General features: G+C 38.6%; 1 protein-coding gene across 1 annotated transcript in view; it reads left to right on the top strand.

The window, feature by feature from the left end:
• The window catches only part of ASB4 (ankyrin repeat and SOCS box containing 4), a 50745-nt gene extending 32050 nt beyond the window's left edge, over positions 1 to 18695 (top strand). The window contains exons 3-5 of the mRNA XM_032753465.2: positions 8629 to 9119; positions 17277 to 17390; positions 18410 to 18695. Coding sequence (XP_032609356.1) covers positions 8629 to 9119; positions 17277 to 17390; positions 18410 to 18598 — 794 coding nt within the window. The 3' untranslated portion in view covers positions 18599 to 18695. The remainder of the gene's footprint in view (positions 1 to 8628; positions 9120 to 17276; positions 17391 to 18409) is intronic.
• Positions 18696 to 20902: the final 2207 nt, after the last annotated feature.

Raw genomic sequence — 20902 nt, 5'->3', positions numbered from 1 at the left:
CCCTGAAAAGAATAAAAGGGATCTAACCTTTGAATAATAGATGTTTCTAAATAATTCGTGCTGTGAAAAGTAAGCGAGACAACATACGTGAAACTCTTGGCGAGTGCTCAAAAAATAGCAGACACAATTAATATTTTCATAAAAGAATGCATGACAAATGTGCTGTTCTTTATGTGCACAGAAGCCTATACCAGCCCAGAAGGGTTTTGTACTGAGGCAGGTGCAGGTCAAGGTGATGAGAGCAAGTGTAAACCAACAAGGATCAAACATCTCAGATAAAATAAACAACTAATGAGGATTCTGAACTTCTACCTGAAGTTATAGTAAATGGAACAAAATTCCTTCTCAAATCCTTACTAACAAACCATGATAATATTTTCTCCATGGTCTTTCTGACCTGTCTTAATACCTTTTCTAAGAAAAGTGTAATTTTTTTAAGGTGATGTTAAAAAGGCAGCCATTAGTGATTTATTATGTTTTAAGTCATGCATTTGAGGACTGGAGTTAAAAATTTTAAGAGGGGATTTTTTTTCATTGACTTTAACTTACTTGATAATTGGTGGGTCGTGAATATTTTAAGCAAAAATGATTTTATAGTTTTCAATACATAAAGAGATGTTTTCTTTTTGAATATGGGCAATGTTTCAAAACAGTAGAAGAAAAAAAATCTTCATCAAAAAACATGCCTTTGTTTGGAGATGAAATGGGTAGGTTCAGTTTGGTAAAATTAATGAAAACATCTAAGTCCAGAAAAACCTTTAATAAAATATTAAATTTCAGTGCTGGGGCATTATATTCAATGATATGCTATATCCCTGAGTCAAGGAATAATTTGAATTCTGAATTTTGAAAGTGTCCCCCCAACAGGGGCACATGTGTCTCTGACACGGTGGTGGGTACTGCACTGCAGAATCTTTAAGGAAGTTACGGACAAAGGGAGCAGAAACAAAGTATACCATTAACAGCTGTTCAGCTGATCTCTCCAACTCTTCCAGCCAACTAAGAGACTGAACAAAGTGAAAACAATTAACATCCTGTCTACAAACTCAGGTTTATTGGAAAGTACACAAACAAGCTCAACTGGTGGAAGAAATAAAAAACAATGCTCTGTTGTTTCAGATCTAATAGAAGCCTTGGCTAAAAACGTGCCCATCAAAAGTAAATAAGTTGAAAGGGTATTCTGGAACCATAGTGACTGAATACAGAGTATTGCCCGTTCTTTTCCAATCCCTACTTCTACACCTTTATCTTAGAAGCTTATTATTTAGCTTTTCATTTGCTTTTAATTTATCTGAAATTAAACACACACTCCCACACCCCACCCCCCATTCCCATCCACACACACTAGAGATGAAATCTGTGCTTTCACAACATTGCTAGTCTTTGGTTCCAATACCTCTATTAATAGTCCATTGTTTATCCATGGCCACACCTGTCATTACAGATGCTTTCTGTAGGTAGGTCTGTTTCTAGGCTTTACATTCTATTTCATTGGTCCAGTTTTCTGTTTATGCATCAACACCACATTATTTTAAATAGTTTGCTTTGATATTCGGTGGGGTAAGTACCCCTTATTCACTGTCTTTTCTTTCCATCTTATTCTTTTCTAATTTAAAAAAATTTTTCTTTTTCATTCTTTTTACTTCACTTTTCCAAAATTGATTTGTTATTTTTGCTCTTTACTCTGCAAATTTTGTGGGGAAAAATGTTTGAATTGCATTGAATTTATAGATTAATTCTGAAATAATTGCCATCTTTACAATAATGAGTCTATTTATGAACATAGTAAAACTTTCCATTTATTGAGTCTTTTGCCTTCAATAAAAATTTTATCAGTTCCTTCATAGTAGATCTTTATATATTCTGATTATGTTTTCAATACATAAAGAAATGTTTCCTTTTTGAATATGACCTTTATTATGAAAAATAAACAAGAAAAGCACAACCCAGTGAAAAATGGGCAGAAGCTGTGAAGAGAAAATTCTTACAAGTGAGATTCTGTGGCCTGTAAACATATGAGAATACACTTTACTGGTAATCAGGAGAATGCAAATTAAATCAAAATACCATTTAATTGGCAAACACTAAGAAGTTTGAGAGTATCAAATGTTGGAAATGATTTTGAACCTTTAAACTCTACTGATGGACATATACATTGATATATACACTGATGAATATAATTTAATACGGTTGAAAATGTTCATACATTACTTCCCAGTAATTCTATTTCTTCCTCTCAAGTAACTACTGCACAATTTGAAAGAAATTTACTTTTGGGAAAAAGCTAAAACAACTTTACCATCCTTCGTAAAGGAATAGCTAAACTGTGATTCATACAAGATAATTCTGTTCAGCAGTTGAAATTAAAAAAAAAAGTTCTCTATTCAAAGACATGTTGTGATGGATAAAAATAGGTTGCAAAAGTGAGATACAATGTATATGGCTTTTAAAACACAAAATAATAGTATATTTTTAAATGGATACACATATAAATAGTAAAAAGAACAAAAATTTACCAAGCAATGACAAGCATCAATTTTAGAATAGTAGTTATCTCTGTGGTGGAAAAAAACATGGGAGGAAGAAGAAAGAAAAGGGCTAGAGTTTTCTGTAAAACTCATAGGACAGAAGAAAACTAAAGCAAATATGGCAATAATTAAATTCAGTCAAATATGGGTATGGTATACAGGTGTCAATATTTTCTGGAATTTTCTCTATGTTTGACTATTTCATAATTCATTAAAGTCTTAGATTTGGCGCTGATGTAATAATAGACATTTAGATGCAGTAACACAACAGAGTTCTTTTATATATAAACACAAAATAATTTTGAGTTTTTAAATAACTATAGCATTTTAAATAACTATAGCTGCATTTAAATGCAGCTGTGGTATAAATCAAGGTGAGGCTGAACTTTGGTTTATTAGAACTTTACTAATAATTTTTTTTATTTTGGAATACCATTCATGATGGCAATGATGCTCGTGGTATTTGAATTACCATATAAAACACCTCTATCAGTTCGAATATGTAGCTGTTCAGATTCTACACATGGGTTCAAGCAAATCATATTTCATTATATCATTTAGGATAATCTTTCCTAAATATTAACATATTGAATTTCACACTACATCACTGTAGTTTATTTATATTATTTGTAACAATCATAAATTTGCCTCTACATGTTAGCCAGGGAGTTCTATTTATTTTTAAAAGATTATGTGTAGATGATACTCTCTATGGCTTACACTGCAGTATAGGAAGTGTCTGGAAGGGTTGGGAAGCACTTATGTGAGTTGGTCCTCCCATTTAGTACCAGTCTCTTTCCACACAAAGGCTCTTCAAGAAATCAAGACCGTCAGGACAGGAAGGGGTCTCCATCTTCTCTGCTGAAATTCTTATCCTATCTGTCCTGTTTATCCCATTCTCAGTGCACACAAACCAGTGTTTCTTTTGCCCACAGATGAAATCTGAAAATTCCTTCTTTATCATGCAGAGAAAATTTAATTTTTTATCTGTCTTATTTACTATAATTCCAGACTAGTTCTGGAGACCCTCTTGCATAAATTAAAAGGTTCAAGAAGGAACTTCTCCCATTAAAAGTCACTTTACCCCAGAAACAATGTACTCTGCCCACTTAGAATGAAAACTGCTACAAATTTTATAGAGGATAGTTTATAGAAATGTAAAGAAAACTTTTTAGAGAAACAGATTGTATGTCTGCATGGAAGGACTCCACACTGTAAGAATGTCAGTTCTTCCTAAATGGATGTGTACACCAAAATAAAAGCCAGACGAGTCGAATTTTAAACATTTTTTAAACATTTATAAAAACTAGATTATAAGTAATCGAGATTGTTATGCAACTTCTGAAAGGAGTAGGACATTCTGGTACAAAGGAAAAGGCAAGGGAAAACTTGACAATCGAAAGTTAACATCACTGTGTTTAGGAAACATCAAACTGGTTACAATGTTTATAGCAATTATGATAGCATAAGCTTATATCTTGATGAAGAGCTCATAAAAGTGCAAACAAAGCAGAACGATTTCACCTAATAAAGAGACAATGAACTAAATTTGGACAATTAACTAAAAAAGAAATACCATTAGTTAATAATTACAGAGAAAGTGTCTAAACTCTAATAATCAAATGAATTTGGATTTTAAAAAATAAGACTTTCTTTTGCAAGAATTTCTCTTTAAATGTATAATATACTGGTTAGTGAAGTAAGTAGTCTTATGCATCACAGAGAGAGATAAAAATATAACTTTTAGTAGTTATTAATAAAGACTCTTAACATAGTTCAAATGTTTCAGCTTAATAATTATATTTTGGGGGAATTTATTCCAAGGAGATAATCCTAAAATTTACATATAAAATTATTAATTGTAGCATTAATTTTAAGGTCAAAATTTTGGAAAAAATCAGCACAGTAGGGTAAACTTACCCTAAGGAGTATGTAGTTATTTTAAATTATGTTTAAAATGACTATATAATAACATGGAAATGCTTATAAGAGTAATATAAAAGCACTGTTGGTCAGTAAAAATATTAACGTGTCTAACTTCATTGGTAATTAGGGAAACCATTCAAATGCAATGAGATATCACTCTGCAACCAACAAATTGGCTAAAATTAAATAGACAGAAAATACCAATGCTGATAAGGATGTAGTACAATGGGAAACCCTCACCCATGGCTTATCGGAGTGTAAGCTGGTACGACTGCTATTTGACAGTACTTAATGAAGTTGAAGGTATGCATACCAGTGACCCAGCGATTCCACTCATAGATGTAGAGCCCAGAGAAACCCCTGCGTGTGAGCACCAGCGTACAAGAATGTGCAAAAATGCCCATGGCATCGGTGCTTGGGATAGCCTGACACGGGCAATGCCCATCCCCAGTTGAATGGATAAATTGTGGATTACTCGTGCTAAAAGACAGACATAATGAAATGAACAAATGAGAACTAAACAGCACAAGACAGATTATTTTCACCAATACAATGTTGAGTGAAAGAAACAAGTCAAAAGAATTTGTGTTTATGATTCCATTTATTCAAATTTCAAAAATTGGAAAATAGAAGGATTTTCTGGGGCTAAGACTGTCTAATTTCTTGACCAATTATGTGATTAGATGGTGATGGCTTTACAATAATTTAAAAAACTGTACATATATATTTTATATACTATGTAATGTATGTTACCTGTTATGGGTTGAATTGTGCGCCACCCCCCAAAACACACACACACAAAGATACGTTCAAGTTCCAATCTCCAATACTTCAGCACGTGAATTTATTTGGAAATAAGGTTGCTGCAGATGTAATTACTTAAGTTATGTTAAAATCATACCAGAGTAAGGTTGTTCCCTATTGCAGTATGACCGGTGTTCTTATAAGATGACGACCATGTGGAGACACAAATGAGACCGCCAAGTATAATGGGGTCCCCAGAGACCCTCTAACCAGCCTGCGCACTGGGAGAATGGGATGGAGCTATGGAAGTTCGTGCTGTTTGCAGTGGGCAGCAGCCTGGCCTCTCCTTTTCCTGGGTGGTAACCTGGGATTGAGTCTGTGAGATGGGGGCCTGTTAACAGGAACCCGTCTCACTTTGCTGACAGTCTTTTTCCTTTTTGCCGAATAAATTCTGTAACCCCTCACCCTTCAAAGTGTCTGCGTGCCTAAATTACCTTGGTCATGTGACAAGAACCCCGATTTTCCTACAACACAGAGACACAGAGAGAATGCCATGTGAAGGTGAAGGCAGAGACTGGAGAGATAGGTCTACAAGCCAAGGACTGCCAGCCATCACCAGAAGGTAGGAGAGAGTTCTGAGGCAGATTCTCCTCCAAAGTCTTTGGAAGAAACCAACCCTAGACACTTTAATTTTGGACTTCCAGTCCCCAGAGGTGTGGGAGAATAAATTTTGGTTGTTTTAAGCTACCCAGTGTGTGGTATTTTGTTAGGGCAGCTCTTGGAAACTAATACACTGTATTTTCACATTAAAAATGTATTTCAAAGTTTCCAGGAGTTAATGTTTCTGGTCTCTAATTTATTGAATAAATCACAAAATCTAAAATAAAAAAGTAGCCAAATAATTGTACTTTATATATTTCCTGGAAAAGTTACACTGGCCACACAATTCAAGTATAAAAATAAGGAACTCCTATTCAGAAAAGGAAACCAGGTAGCATATCTAGTTGCACCAACAGGTCAAAGATCAATCGTAGGCCGGGCGCGGTGGCTCACGCTTGTAATCCCAGTACTTTGGGAGGCCGAAGAGATCGAGACCACGGTGAAACCCTCTCTACTAAAAAACAAAAAAATTGGCCGGGCTGGTGGCGGGCCTGTATCCCACTACTCGGAGAGGCTAAAAAAAAGATCAATCGTAAACGTCCAAGTACATTAAAAAATAAAGGATGTGGTTTGTTCCAAGTTGGCCTGTAAGAATTTCATCCTGACCTTTGATTCTCTTCCTTACTGGAAATTCTCCAGCATCTGAAGTGACCCTGCACATGGCTTCTGGGAAGACATTCTCATTCATTCCATTTCACTCCAGAGCAAAGACGAGCTGACCTGAAACAAGACCTGACCCAGAACTTCTCTAGGCAGAATACTGATAAACACAGATGGCTTCGCGAAAGACCATCTTTGGTTACAATTCTGCCTTCTACAAGTTAGAAATACAGTCTTAGAGTTTACAGAGCAATTTACTCTTGGGTACCTTCCTTGGGGACTGAGTTTGTATAGGATGTTGAGCATGCTTGTAGGAGTTTTGGCTTTCTCAAATATGTTCCCTATGATCAGGAGATGCCATAAATAAGGGCATAAAGGAACAATACATGGTGAACGGATTTTTTTTAAAGCTAACAAAATACAATGTTATCTTTCTACTACTTTCCGATTTTCATATAGTAAAAGAGAGTAAACTACAGAAAAATTTTCCTTCAGAAAAGTAATATGAGGTGGAACAGAACAGCGATAAGGAATTTCAAAGCCAGGCTGTTTTCAAACCTCGGTTCAACAAATGAGGAAGGGGTCCCCAGTGGGAGAGAGACCCAGGTGGGGAAGAACAATGAACAATTGTTCTGAGAAATGGGAAGTCACAAGCAATGACTTCTTCCTGGCACAATGACCTTGTGCTGTGGGCACAATGACCTCCTTCAGCACAGCAGCTCCCTCCAGCACAACCCTATAAAACTTCACTCCAGTTGTACCCTGCCTCTACACAGCCCCTTCTCTGCTGTGCTGCCAGTTGCAACCTTGCAATGTATTTTCATACTTTGTCTAATAAATCTGCCTTCCTTTACCTACAACTGTCTTGGTAAATTACCACCTGTGACACCGGCCCCAGCTAGTTGCACCTGTGACAACAACTAGCTGGTTGTACTTTTGGCCAATTATTAACCTCTCTGAGTACAAATTTCTTCATCTGTAAAACTGGGATAAAAACTGCACCTACTGCAAAGGATTCTTTGGAAGATTCGATGAGGCAGTATATGAAAAGCATTTAGCCCAGAATGTTGCACATGGCTAAGTGCTTAATAAATACTAGTTACTAGCATAATAATAACAATAATAGTAAGTCTCTACAGACTTATACTTGAAGTAGCTATAAAAAATTCCAGTAGCGTTGATATTAGAGTTGGCCCCCTAAGGGTCATTTTGTTCACCTCATTAAATTAGGCAGAGAAAGAAAATTTCAGCTTCTTGAGTTGACCACTCTCACACTTAACATTTCGAATTAGAAAAACAAAATTCACTTAATTTTTCTAGTCTGTTAAATAAGTGGGTTGGATTGAGTAATTCTAAGGAGCTTTCCAAGTACAAAAAATTCCTATTTCTAACATCCTTTGTCAACAATAAATCAAACATTTTGCAGTCTCTGAATCATTTTCTCTCTTTCAATGAATATTTCTACTATACCAGCTTCTGCCCCTTTTGATGAAAAATATAACCTTTAGGCTAGTTTGGTGACTAAAGTCGTGTGTGTGTGTGTATGTGTATGTGTGTGTGTGCATGCACAAGCATATGTGGTTGTGGTGGTGCTGTGTTCCAAGAAAGCCTCACAGACTTGGGCAGCCCTAATACTGCAATTTCAGTCAAAGGGATGGGAAATTTCCATACTACTAAAGTTTACTTGCATCAAACTTTTAGGTTCATCTGCTATGAAAGAGAAGAAAAGTATTATTTTGTAGAATATTCAAAACAGTTGGTTTTTTAAAGAGTCAAATGTTGTGACATAACATTTGCTTTTAATGATATTAGCAAATATCATTGTTATATTGATTAAAAAGATTTAGTTGTAGAAATCTCTTGGTATTTCCAAATTCACCTGGGAGTAAGAAATGAAATTCAGCAAGGCGCCAGCATTCTGGCACAAATCCTTCCTTCTCCTCCCCTGGGTACCTTTGCTGGTTGTCCAGGAGATGGCACTGTTGCTTCAGGGGAATGGCTTCCACGAGGCCCAGGAAGGGAGCCTGGGGGCAAAGGGGTTGAGGGTTGGGGATAATATATGGTAGTCGGAAGTTAAAAGAGAAGCAGTGAGAAAAGTCTTGTTTAATGAACCTTAGGAATAGTGATAAAACATGGTTAAATAATTGTCTTCGTCAATTTCCCTTTATAGGAGCGAATGTGAACATGAAGACTAACAACCAAGATGAGGAGACGCCCTTGCACACGGCTGCCCACTTCGGCCTTTCGGAGCTGGTGGCCTTCTACGTGGAACACGGGGCCGTAGTGGACAGCGTGAATGCCCACATGGAGACCCCCCTGGCCATCGCCGCCTACTGGGCCCTCCGCTTTAAGGAGCAGGAGTACAGCACGGATCACCACCTCGTCTGCCGCATGCTGCTTGACTACAAAGCCGAAGTCAATGCCCGGGATGACGACTTTAAATCTCCCCTCCACAAGGCAGCCTGGAACTGTGACCACGTGCTCATGCACATGATGCTGGAAGCTGGCGCTGAAGCCAATCTCATGGATATCAACGGCTGTGCTGCTATCCAGTACGTGCTGAAGGTCACCTCTGTGCGCCCTGCTGCCCAGCCTGAGATCTGCTACCAGCTCCTGTTGAACCATGGGGCGGCCCGAATATACCCTCCACAGTTCCACAAGGTGAGGCTCTGCCCAGTGGTCAGCAGGTTGAGGAAGACTCAAATGGCAGCCCTGTCTGAAATCTCCAAGTAACTCAAGTTAGCTTGAGGCTTGAGTCCTGGGCTAACTACCTCTGATCCTCTTTGACCTTCCATTACATACCTAATCCTAGCTGTCTCCTCGTCTCATCCTAGTCTAGGTTTGCTTGAAATTGGGTGTGAGAGCTAGAATGAGAACAAGAGTAGCAAACAATGTTATGCCTTGTGTGAACACCAATGCACTGGTGGCTTCCTGGGGGACTGAGGTAAGTCTACCAGAAAGGTGAATAGTGTTAGACAGGCATACATTTGCCATTTTTAAACAGAATGACTGGTCTAAAGATGACTCAGCCTGCTTTGAAATTAGCTTGTAGCCATGAAAAGTCCACCCGATTTTCCAGTTTAATGAAAGCTAACATTTATTAAGTACTAAAAATCATATTTATTGTATATAATAAATAGCCACACTGTTATAAGCATTTTGTATGCCTTCATTTCATTCTTACAACAATCATACAAGGTATATATTATTATTGTCCCTATTCTACAGAGGAGGAAACTGAGGCACAGTTAAGTAACTTACCTGAGCTCCCACAGTGCCAGTGCCAGGATTCAACCTTAGATACTTTGGTTCCAGCATCTATTCTTATGATATCACACTGCACAGTTTTTCTTAACAACATTCATAATCTCAAACAGGCTGGTAGGGACCAGTTGCTACCAGTATTGATATGACTAAGACATGGGACCTATCCTCAAGAAGCTTAGAATCTAGCAGATGAGACAAGCAAATAAAGGGGTAATTTTAATATGCTGTGGTAAATGATAAGGTAGAAGAATAATGAGTGCTACAGAAATATGGAAGAGAGTGAATTTTGCATAGTTTTATTGCTGGTAATTAATTTGGAGGCCAAAATGCATTTTACCTGAAAATAAATCAAATAATACTACACTTAGGATTCCCCCTTACTCTAAACATTTAATTAACAACAAGAAGAGTTTGAAGTATACAACAGCTGACTAATTAGGCCACAGAAAGCAAATGAACAGATGTTTTTCTGAATTCACAGCTTAAGTTCTACCTCTTACCCGGGTAAAATGTCAGGAACTCGTCTGAAGTCCTACAGTGTGAGGCTTAGTTAGAAGAAAAGTTCTACTAGAGAATTTAAGGGTAGTGCATTCAGTCAGGGCAAATTCCAGATGGACAAACCAGAGAACTTTCAAATGAAGATTTGATGGGTTCAGCAATCCTGTGATCTCAATACGGAATTTTCTCTTGGTTATCAGGACGTTAATGGAAGATTAGCTAATTCTTTTTTTTAAATTATATATAAAGCCCAGAATGTCATGAACTTTCCAAAAGTTTTTTAGAGAACTACAAATGATTAAGATGAGGAATAGAATAAGAATAATGTTACAGTAACTGTCCTGTGTTGAGCTCTAAATAGGTTTTATACAGACTATTTCATTTTATTTTTATAATAGACTCTGAGGTAGGCACTGGCATTACTCACATTTAAAAGGTGATTAAGCTAAAGCTAATAGTGTTAATATATTTTCATAAAGTCACACAGAGTAAGTGTCAAGTTCACTAATTTGTTTATTTAACAAATATTTACTAAACACCTCCGAAGTGTCAGGTACTGTCCTATTTGCTGGAGGTAGAACAATGAACCAAAGGCCTTCATGAAAGAGACTTTCTAGTGGGAGACAGAAAACAAACAAAACAACAACCAAATAAATATACTCTGATGTGTTAGGTGCTATGGAGAAAAAGCAGGGCAAAAAAAAAAAGAAAAAAGGGAATGCCAGATTATGTGTGCTACTTTAAGTTGATTAGAAAAAATAAGGATGTGGGGGCCGGGCGTGGCTCATGCCTGTAATCCTAGCACTTTGGGAGGCCGAGGCGGGCAGATTGCCTGAGTTCAGGAGTTCGAGGACAGCCTGGGCAACACGGTGAAACCCCGTCTCTACTAAAATACAGAAAATTAGCTGGGCGTGGTGGCGGGCGCCTGTAGTCCCAGCTACTCAGGAGGCTGAGGCAGGAGAATGGCTTGAACCCGGGAGGCGGAGGTTGCAGCGAGCCGAGATCGTGCCACTGCACTCCACCCTTGGTGACAGAACAAGACTCCATCTCCAAAAAAAAAAAAAAAAAAAAAAAGGAAAGAAAAGAAAAGAAAAAATAAGGATGTGAAGAAACAAGCCATGAAAATACCTGATGGGGAGGTGGGGAGAGCATTCCAGGCATAAGGAAAAGCAGGTGCGAGGGTCCTGAGGTAGGAGAGGGCTAAGCATGTTTGAGGGAGAGCAAGGAAGCCACAGTGGCTGAAGTGGAGTAAGCAAGGGGAGGATAAATCCAAGAGGTATATATGTGGGTTGTTTGCAGACCATATACGTCGCCTTGTAAGCTGTGGGAATGTTCTTGGTGTTATACTCTGCATGGGAGAGGAAGTCACTGAAAGATTTTGAGTTGAGAAAAATAAAAGTCTGATTTATATTCTAAAATGATCCTTTTGACTGCCTTTCAGAGAATAACTCTGAGTGGGGGGCCGGCAAAGTTGCAATAATTTAGATGAGACATGAGGGTAGCTTCGACTCACAGTGGAAATAGTGAAGATGGTGAGAATCATGGACTTTGGGGTCAGACTTGGATTCTGTCACTTACCTGAGAATGTGATTAAATAAACTGCTGAAAGTTTCTGGGCCTCAGTTTCTTCCCCTGTTGAATGAGTATACCCTGAATTTATGCCTTGGCAGTAATATGCAGACTCAGTCCTTCCCCAGAAGCAAGTTATTCCTACTCATAGCACATCACAAATATGCTCAAAGCCCAGAGGCTAGTGCCAAACATTTCTTTCCTCTTTCTCTTGGACTTCTTTCAGTCCTTGCAGAGTCTCTTTCCCAGTTCCTCCCTTCAGTCCTCTCCCACATCTATACACATCTCTCTCTTTGTTTACTTCCATCTTTTTTTCTTACCTACATCTGCTAAGGGCTGGTCATTCTTCATGATGTTACCTCTAGAAGACAAAAACGTCTACCTCTGTAATACAGCTCACTTCACAAAGCATAATTTTCTGCATATTGTCGTTCAAAGACTACTTTCCTTCCAGGGAAAAGGATGGACAGGGACAGCGGGCATGAAGAGAAACATACTCTATCACTTTATCCATGAATAGTAATAGCCTTCTTGTAAGGTTGTTTCGATAATTAAATGAGATAGTATTTGAAAAGTGGTTAGCACGGTGCCATGGGCATGGTAACCATTAAACAAATGATTGCTATGACTATTATTATTCTTACACATGTGTTGAGCAGGAGAATTGGTGCTCCTGGGCCTGGTTTACTATAGCAGTCTTCCCATCCAGGAGAGACAGTATGTGTGTGAGTCCCTGCCCGGAGACTAAACGTTGAGTTGTATTCTGAAACTTGCTGTGGACTCGAGTAGTGGCATTCAACCCTAGTGTTTACTTTTCTCCTCCTCTCAACATGTGCTCTTGGTCCAGCATAAGCATCTCCCCTGCTGGCTTTTCTTGGTGGCTCCACCAACCTGTAAAGTAGGCATACAATTGTGTGTTCCAACCAACTTTGTCCATGGTTAGCATTTTCTTATTCAGTTGTTTTGCTCCTTTGAGTTCCTTTAGTTTGGCTGTATGCTAAAGAGATTTAGTATAGAGTTGGCTACTGGTAGATGACTGGTATTACAAACATTTTTGTTGCTACTCAACAGACTGTATAGGAGAGCTGGCCCCCCTCCAAAGGAAAAGTAAAGAAAAACTATTCAATTTACTATGCAGATGCTTCAAAGTGATTTAGAATAACTACTCCACAGCCCGACTTTCCAAAGAGAAAGTCATCTTTACGACAAGTAAGCGACTGACTCATTTATCCAGAAGATAAAGTGATTCGTTCTTGTGTGGATGAGGAATTCAGTTTCCTTATTTACAAGGAACAAGGTCAGAGCTGAAGATGCTTTCCTCCAAATACAAAGCAAATTTGTAGAGGGTGTATTTCACTGAAAGCCAGTGTGTAAATTACATAAGCAGGGGAAAAAAGAATTATAGGGTTTGCAATTGCTTTACAGGGTACAAAAGGACATTTGATTTTTTTTCTCCCAGCATAATTCAGAAGAAAGTGACACCCCAGGGAGCCAAGATTGGGTTTTCTTGTAGGGCAAGAAAGATATTTTTCTAGAGGAGGAAAAGGTAACACGAGGGTTTAGGAGAGGTAAGGATGATTTCTGCCATTGAACAATGCTGTATATGAAGCTAGGCAGTTCTCTTTGATCATTAAGTACCTTTCTGAACACATATATATCAATATATAAGAGTGGAAGTAGCTTGAGAATGTTTCTGCTGAAGTGGCTTACAGATGACGTTTGGATGAGAAGAGAGGCAGGGAGACTTACCTTGAATCTCTTTTTTAATAGATTGTGTATTAACCCATGCTTTTGGGGGCTGGATGATGAGATGAGGTGTCTAAATCTCTCTCCAGTAGTCACTGCAGTAGAAATAACTTTTTTGTCTAATTGTTCCTCCATGAAGGGAGAATAGAGGTGCCAGAGACTTATCAAGGTGAGCTTACTGAACATCCTCTGTTTTCTGGGCTGGCAAGATCAAAAGGAGACTGTGGTTTCTGCCTTTGGGGTCCACACCAGTCTGCTGTCTCATGTTTCCTTTGTCTTATGTTTTCATGAGGAAAATGCTGCTAAAATAAAACTCCCACTAATCTCTGTCCCCAGCCTTCTCACTTCACTTAACAGATTGATGAGTTGGGAGGAGGAATTGGGTTAGCTTGCTCAACCTTGGGTCTAGAGGATCCTTGAATTCTTTGTTCATTTAAGTGGCAAGCTTCCAGTAATAAATTCTGTCTGCCAGGGAGAGGACTGCAATTTTGGGGTATAAATTCAGTTTGGGGATAGAATGTTAGAAGCTGTATATGGCCCCCTAACTAAACATATATAATCTATTTAATCAGTAATAAAGATGATATTCTGATCTCTGATTGTCATCTTTATTTCATTTTTTAATGGGTCCTACACTAAAAAGGGAAAATTACTTATTGGGCCTCTAACACTCTTCATGCTGTGACACCAAGGGTCTTAAAGATGAGGACAGGCCAGCCCTAGCTACAACTTTTCATTTATCCTTCAGTTATCCCCCACAATCTGTTCCTTACCTGTTTCAGTCCACCCAACTCCCAGCAACTTGACCTTCTAATTCAATCTGCTAGTATTTAATCTGTCTTCATCTCTTGATCTTCACGACCCCCTTGATAACCTCACTTTGAATGCTTTCTTCATTTGGTATCTTTCACTCTGACATGTCTGGTTTTCTTTTGACTTTGGAGTCATGCAGACTTGAGTTTAAATCCTGACTCTACCATTTCCTAGCTAAAAGACCCAGAGGTTAAATTTTCTCAGCCTTTGGTCTTAAATCTCTGAAATGGGGATGATTATAGAACCAACCTCATAGGATTGTTCAATAGCTGAGCAAGTTAAAGTATATGAAGATTTAACACAGTCCCTTGCATATAGTAAGTCCTCAAAAAATGGTAGCTATTATTTTCCTTTATTCTTCTCTCATGCCTATTAGGATTTCTGAAGCTGTAGGTAATGATCCTCTGTCTTTTCCATTTATACCCATTTGGAGTGTCACTGAACTTCATGGCTTTAGCCAGCACATACTTTGATGACACATAATAACTCCATCTTAGCTTTCTCATGGCAGCATCTATTGTATACATTTTTTCTGACATGAATGGCCAGGCGCGATGGCTTACACCTGTAATCCCAGCACTTTCAGATGCCTAGGCGAGCGGATTACTGGAGGTCCGAAGTTCAACACCAGCCTGATCAACATGGTGAAACCTCGTCTCTGCTAAAAATGCAAAAATTAGTCAGGAGTTGTGGCATGATTTGTAATCCCAGCTACTTGGGAGGTGAGGCAGGAGAATCACTTGAACCCAGGAGGTGGAGGTTGCAGTGAGCTGAGATTGCATCACTGCACTCCAGCCTGGGCTAAAAGAGTAAAACTCCATCTAAAAAAAAAAAAGATGAACTATCCTCCTCCTCATTATCTGTCCATCCTAGCTTAGTATGTTCCTCATTTCTGTCAATCAGTGGCAACTCTGTTTGTCCTCTATCTCTGGCTTTCAAGTTGTATTCTTTCCTCCTCCTATCTGATTAGTATTAAGCCCTATATTTGTTCCTTCTCCCAGCTTCAGCCACTCTTCCTTCCCAGCACAAGTGCTGTCACCAGCCTAGGAGCCAGTTGGTACACTTCCCATTAGCCTCCCCTCCGCTCTCTGCCCTTGATGCACTTGTCTTCTCCTCTGTGGGTTGCTGATGGTGCTCAAGGAGCACTTGATGATCTTTATGTTAGTCTTTTATTATTTACTGACTTATATTGCTCTCTAACTCTTTGAAATTATTTGTGTCTTTCCTCTTCAACTAGGTTGTAAACTCCTTAAAGACAAAAAACAGGTCATAAATCTCCCAGAATTACTGTCATAGTACTAAACCCAGTGCTCAATAAAGGCTTATTAACGGAATGGATAGGTTGAATATCATCCCTTCTTGTTAAGAGTGTATAATAGCCTCTTGTTGCCTGTCAAGTCAATCCCAAGCTCTTCAGACTGACTTCCGGGTGTGCTGCCAGCTGGCTTCATCTTACCAGCTCTGACATTTAGCCCTGCCCTGACTCCATCCAGGCTGGCCTCTTTACTGTCAACACACACAGACAGAGTCACACACACACATGCACATGCACACACATGCGCACACTCTTACTTAGTTGGGTGTTAAGATCATAACCTTTCTGTCTCTGTTTTATCTGTGATCCCAAGACATTAGTCTTTACCACCCTACACTGAAAAAGGCAATGCTAGATCATCTATGAGGAAGGTTGTCGAGCATCACATTTCCCTATGGAGAGAAAGTCAGTTTTATGATCTTTTTTTCAACAATAATAGGTTGAGGTTGATATGGTCTGGGAAATTAGGAAGAAATGTCTTTGGAGAAAGTTGTTTAAGTACAGAGGCATGCCTCTCTTCTAATGGTGAAGGATGGGCTTCCTCCTCACCTAACACCAAGTGAAAGGGGCTTTAGGAGGACCCCTCAGAGAGGTTGATTTATGTTCTCCGAAGTTTCATGGGAAAAATGGGACTGATATGAAACTCATGATGAGAAAATTTAGAAGAGCTGATCTGTGGCTGGAGCTGCTTGTCTGGTGGCAATGGAAAGAAAGATGATTAAACTGGGAGTCAGGAATGCCTTTTACTGGCCACACCAAAAGTTGGTTAAGTGTATAAACATCCATGTAGTTTAATCTAAATGTTAAAGCTAAATCTTTCTATCTCCTGAAGGAAATTCTGGTCACCTTGACTCAGCTTTCAAATATTTTTGGTTGGTCAATAAACTGTTAAACAGAGTGTGCTAAGAGCTAACTGAATTTCATGTCATCTTTTATTTGTTAATGAAAGGTAAAATACCAATAAGTGTGGTTTAGTACATGACACCAGCCCTCTGCAGGTATTGGACTGGGAAGATGACTTGGCTCAGCTTGCATGTTACTCTGTAGTTTATTTTACCTTGTGGTCACCAGTGAATCTAAGTTGATTGACTAACATTGAATTTTTTGATAAAATGTTCTGTAGAGCTGGAAGAGTTTCCCAGGCAGCTGGAAATGTATTCTGTGTCCAGTCTGTCTCAAAATTGCTTCAGTTATGTACAAAGGCAAAGTAATTCTTCAGTTCTCATCTTCTTTGTTAGTGCCTCTTTTTCACTTGCCCTTGGAAGGTGAAAGAAATTGGTTTGATTTTATTAATCTATCTATTTGCCATGGTGGCAGTGTATTGGAATACTCAAAGGCGTGAGGCTTCTCAAAATCGTTTTGGCATTCCAGGGAGCTTAATAGGTCTGTGGGTTTTGGTTTTTTTTATGGATAGGGTCTTGATATGTTGCCCCAGATAGCTTTGAACTCTTGGGCTCAAGCGATCCTCCTGCCTCAGTCTCCCAAGTAGCTGGGGTTACAGGCACATGCTACCATGCCCACTGGTCTGTGAATTCTTGATGTCTCTGTGAGCAGAATGAATGAACCATATATGTGCATCAAGGAAATGAAACTCTGTGCTTCCTCTGCAGGTGATACAGGCCTGCCATTCTTGTCCTAAAGCAATTGAAGTTGTAGTCAATGCCTATGAACACATCAGATGGAACACAAAGTGGAGACGAGCTATCCCCGATGATGACTTGGAGGTAAACAATCGATTCCCTTCCAATAGTTTTCACTATCAAGTACTTCCAGACTGCTCTAAAAGTACGGAAAATTCTAATAAAAAAGTTGGTTTTGAGGATGCCTTTAAAGCGTACTCAAATGCAATGAGACAAAGGGTTATAAAATGCAGGTTTGAGAGTTAATATTTCCATCAAATATGTGGCATTAAGGAGTGCCTTGGGGAATTCCTCCATTTAAGGGCAAGTTGAATTAAGTATACAAAGGTGGCAGTTTTCCTTTCTTCTAATTAATTTAGATGAGTTAAATGATAACATTTGGGATTGCTCATATAGCATTTTTACCAGAATATTAAAGCGTTTTGTGTAGATTATTTCATTTACTTTTAAATATCATGAAGTGACTATTATGCAGGAAGGAGTCTTAAAAACCCTGTCTTGGGTCCTACAGAAAGCCATTGGCAGAGTCAAGTTCTCACTTATAGACTTTCAAACTTTGCTATCAATGTACACCAGTCCTTCCCACTGAACACCCTTGGTTCTTGGTTTTAGATGTCAAAGTCTGTCTCTAACACATGGAGAGGTATCAGGCACAGGGTGCAAAGTTCACTGGGCTTGGAGGTCTGTGGCTTAGGTGTAATCTTGTTCTGCTACTTATTGGCTGTGTTACTTTTAAAAGTCACCTAACTTGAGTGACCTGCATTAATCCTTCACTTCCATTAAATATCTGAGTATATGCATCACACCAAGAACATAATGTGTTTAAAATTGCTATTTTGGTTTAGATTCGTCCAGGCAGTTCACACATGCATATTTTATCTTATCTCCTGGGTTCTGAATTGTAGAGTGTTATTCCCCTCCCCTTTCCTTGTATACCACCGCCTCACTGCTCCCATTTCAATATTACGTTTAATTTTTGCCTCACCAATAGAGACTCTAGGAAGCTGCCATTATGTGTAGAAGTTAGTCGCAGCATTGCTGATTTTTATTGATGTAAACTCTGGGGCCTTGCTAACTTTAATTTCTCTTGCCTTCCTTTTCAGAAATACTGGGATTTTTACCACTCTCTCTTTACTGTGTGCTGTAACTCTCCAAGGACTCTCATGCATTTATCGAGATGTGCCATTAGAAGAACGTTACACAACAGATGCCATAGAGCAATTCCTTTGCTTTCCCTCCCATTGTCATTGAAAAAGTACTTGCTTTTAGAGCCAGAGGGAATTATTTATTAAGCCTTATGAGACAGCAGTTCCCAATCCTAGGTATTTAAGTGGACTCGCTGGGTAGACACAGTTTGCATAAATAAAATGGTACTTGGATTGATTATAACACTTCAGGGATTTCAAAACACTTTACAAACACTGTCATTAATCCTAGAATATCATGGTATGGGGAAATAAACAAGAAGTAAAGTTAAGGAATTTTCAAAGACAAGGATGTATTCGGAATGTACTGATAGAACAATAATAACTAATATGTATGGTGTTCTTACTAAGTACCTGAAATATTTTTGTAAAATTTCTCATATCTTATCTCATCTGAAATGGGACCCAGGTTTTCTTCCAACCAATATAATTCTGTGCCTTATCGGTAATATGTTTACATTTTCATTCAAATGGCTATATAGCAGGCTTTGCAATTGGCCTCTTAAACTTGGTATCTTCCCCCATTACCCCTTAGCAGTAATTTCTGTCGCTAGTTTTGCAAACTCCTACCCCCCAAACCAAGCTACTCAAGTTTATTTCAGTGATGAAGGCATATGAGCATAGTCAAAACAAGGAGATTTTGGAGTCAAATTAGAAATGAGAAAGAAACATCAGTCCAGTTAATAGTCAAGAATGGACATTTGAACCGGACATCATTGAGCCAGAGACTGGAGATGCAAAGATGAGTCCCGTGTGACTCCTGCCTTCCAGGATCTCACCATTTAGCAGAGGATCCAGGCATACACACAGCTAACTGCAATATAAAGTGACGGGGCAAGCGTACAGGTGCAGACTCATTTTTAATGCTTATCTTTCAAAGTTGTGTTTCTGACATGAAGTGTGATTTTTCTTTTAAGCATGAAGATAAAAGAGTGAAGGGGTTATGTAAAGTAGAAGGATCTCCTGCTCTTGTTAGGGTATTTTTAAGGTTTTTTCTAGATAGTGTGTCATTTTGGTATGGCTTCTTGGTTAGTATTAATACTTTCCCAGACTCCTTGAGAAAAATATTGCACACTCAATGGCTCCAGTGCATGTGACAAGGAAGCATAGGAAAATGGGGGAAAGAAAGTGTGTGAGTGGACCTAGTTGATTACTTTGGTCTTTTTATGTAGCAGACTGACATTTTATAGCATTGTAGCTAAGAGATAAGGAGCACTTTGCTAGTGAGAGTGGGCTACAAAAAGTAAATAGAGAGACTTTTTGAAAATGGTGAAAGTTTGAGAAACTTGGGAAGATTAGTGTGTTAATCAGGCTTGCTAGTTAGTGGATTGCAGAAAGAGAAATGTAAGTGATTAAGCTCTGGGCCTTGTGGTTTATGAGGTCAATTTTGCTTCACTTTTTTTTTTGTTCTTGCTAATCACTTTTAGATAAGCTCATTGCTCTTAGCATCATTTTTTAGAGGTTAAAGCAGAAGTAAATTGCAAACAAATCTGTCAGCTGTGAGCAGGTTTCTTTTATGTGTGTGGTTCTCCATCATATTTAACTTTGGATGCTGGAGTGTTGAATAGAGATGATGTCAGATATTCCAATAGGTTATCATTTAATGTAACTGGCGATCACCTAACTGGTTAATCTCAGTTGAGACTGTGGTTAATCTCAGTTGAGACTGTGCTTCTGAACTGGGATTGTCTTACTCCCAGGGCTGTGTAGGAAAAGTCATACGTGGATACAATAATCTCTTTTAAGTATCAGTTTTACTCAGATATTTTGGTGGAGATATTTTGTACTGAAACAAGATCTATATCGTGGAATAGAATGCTGAATTTGTATGAATTATTCACATAAAGCTTGATCGTTCAAAAATAGTTTGCTTGCAGCAAGTGGTATTAGAACACATCCTAAAACAGAATGAAATGATGTCTTTTGCAGCAACTTGGATGGAGCTGGAGGCCATTATTCTAAGTGAAGTAACTCAGGAATGGAAAGTGAAATACCATATGTTCTCACTTATAAGTGGGAGCTAAGCGATGAGGATGCAAAGACATCCAGAGTGATATAATGGACTATGGGGACTTGCAAGGGGAAGCTTGAGAGTGGGGTGAGGGATAAAAGACTATATATTGGGTACAGTGTACGCTGCTCCAGTGATAGGTGCACTAAAATCTCAAAATTCACAACTAAAGAATTTATCCGTGTAACCAAAAACCACCTATTGAAATCTTAAAATAGTAATAATTAACAAAGTAAGACAAGATCACACCCTGGAACAATGGGAGGATTGCTTGCTGCCCTGCATCTTAAGGAGTATTCTAGCAGAAAAGCTCGTGATGCACTCACTTGGGGCAAGTAAAACTGATGTTGAGGACAAAGGGAGAAGATGTTCCTCGCCCA

This window comes from Hylobates moloch, unplaced genomic scaffold (genome assembly GCF_009828535.3).
Source record: "Hylobates moloch isolate HMO894 unplaced genomic scaffold, HMol_V3 SCAFFOLD_1, whole genome shotgun sequence".
Taxonomy (NCBI): domain Eukaryota; kingdom Metazoa; phylum Chordata; class Mammalia; order Primates; family Hylobatidae; genus Hylobates; species Hylobates moloch.
This window is presented reverse-complemented; position numbering and strand designations above follow the sequence as displayed.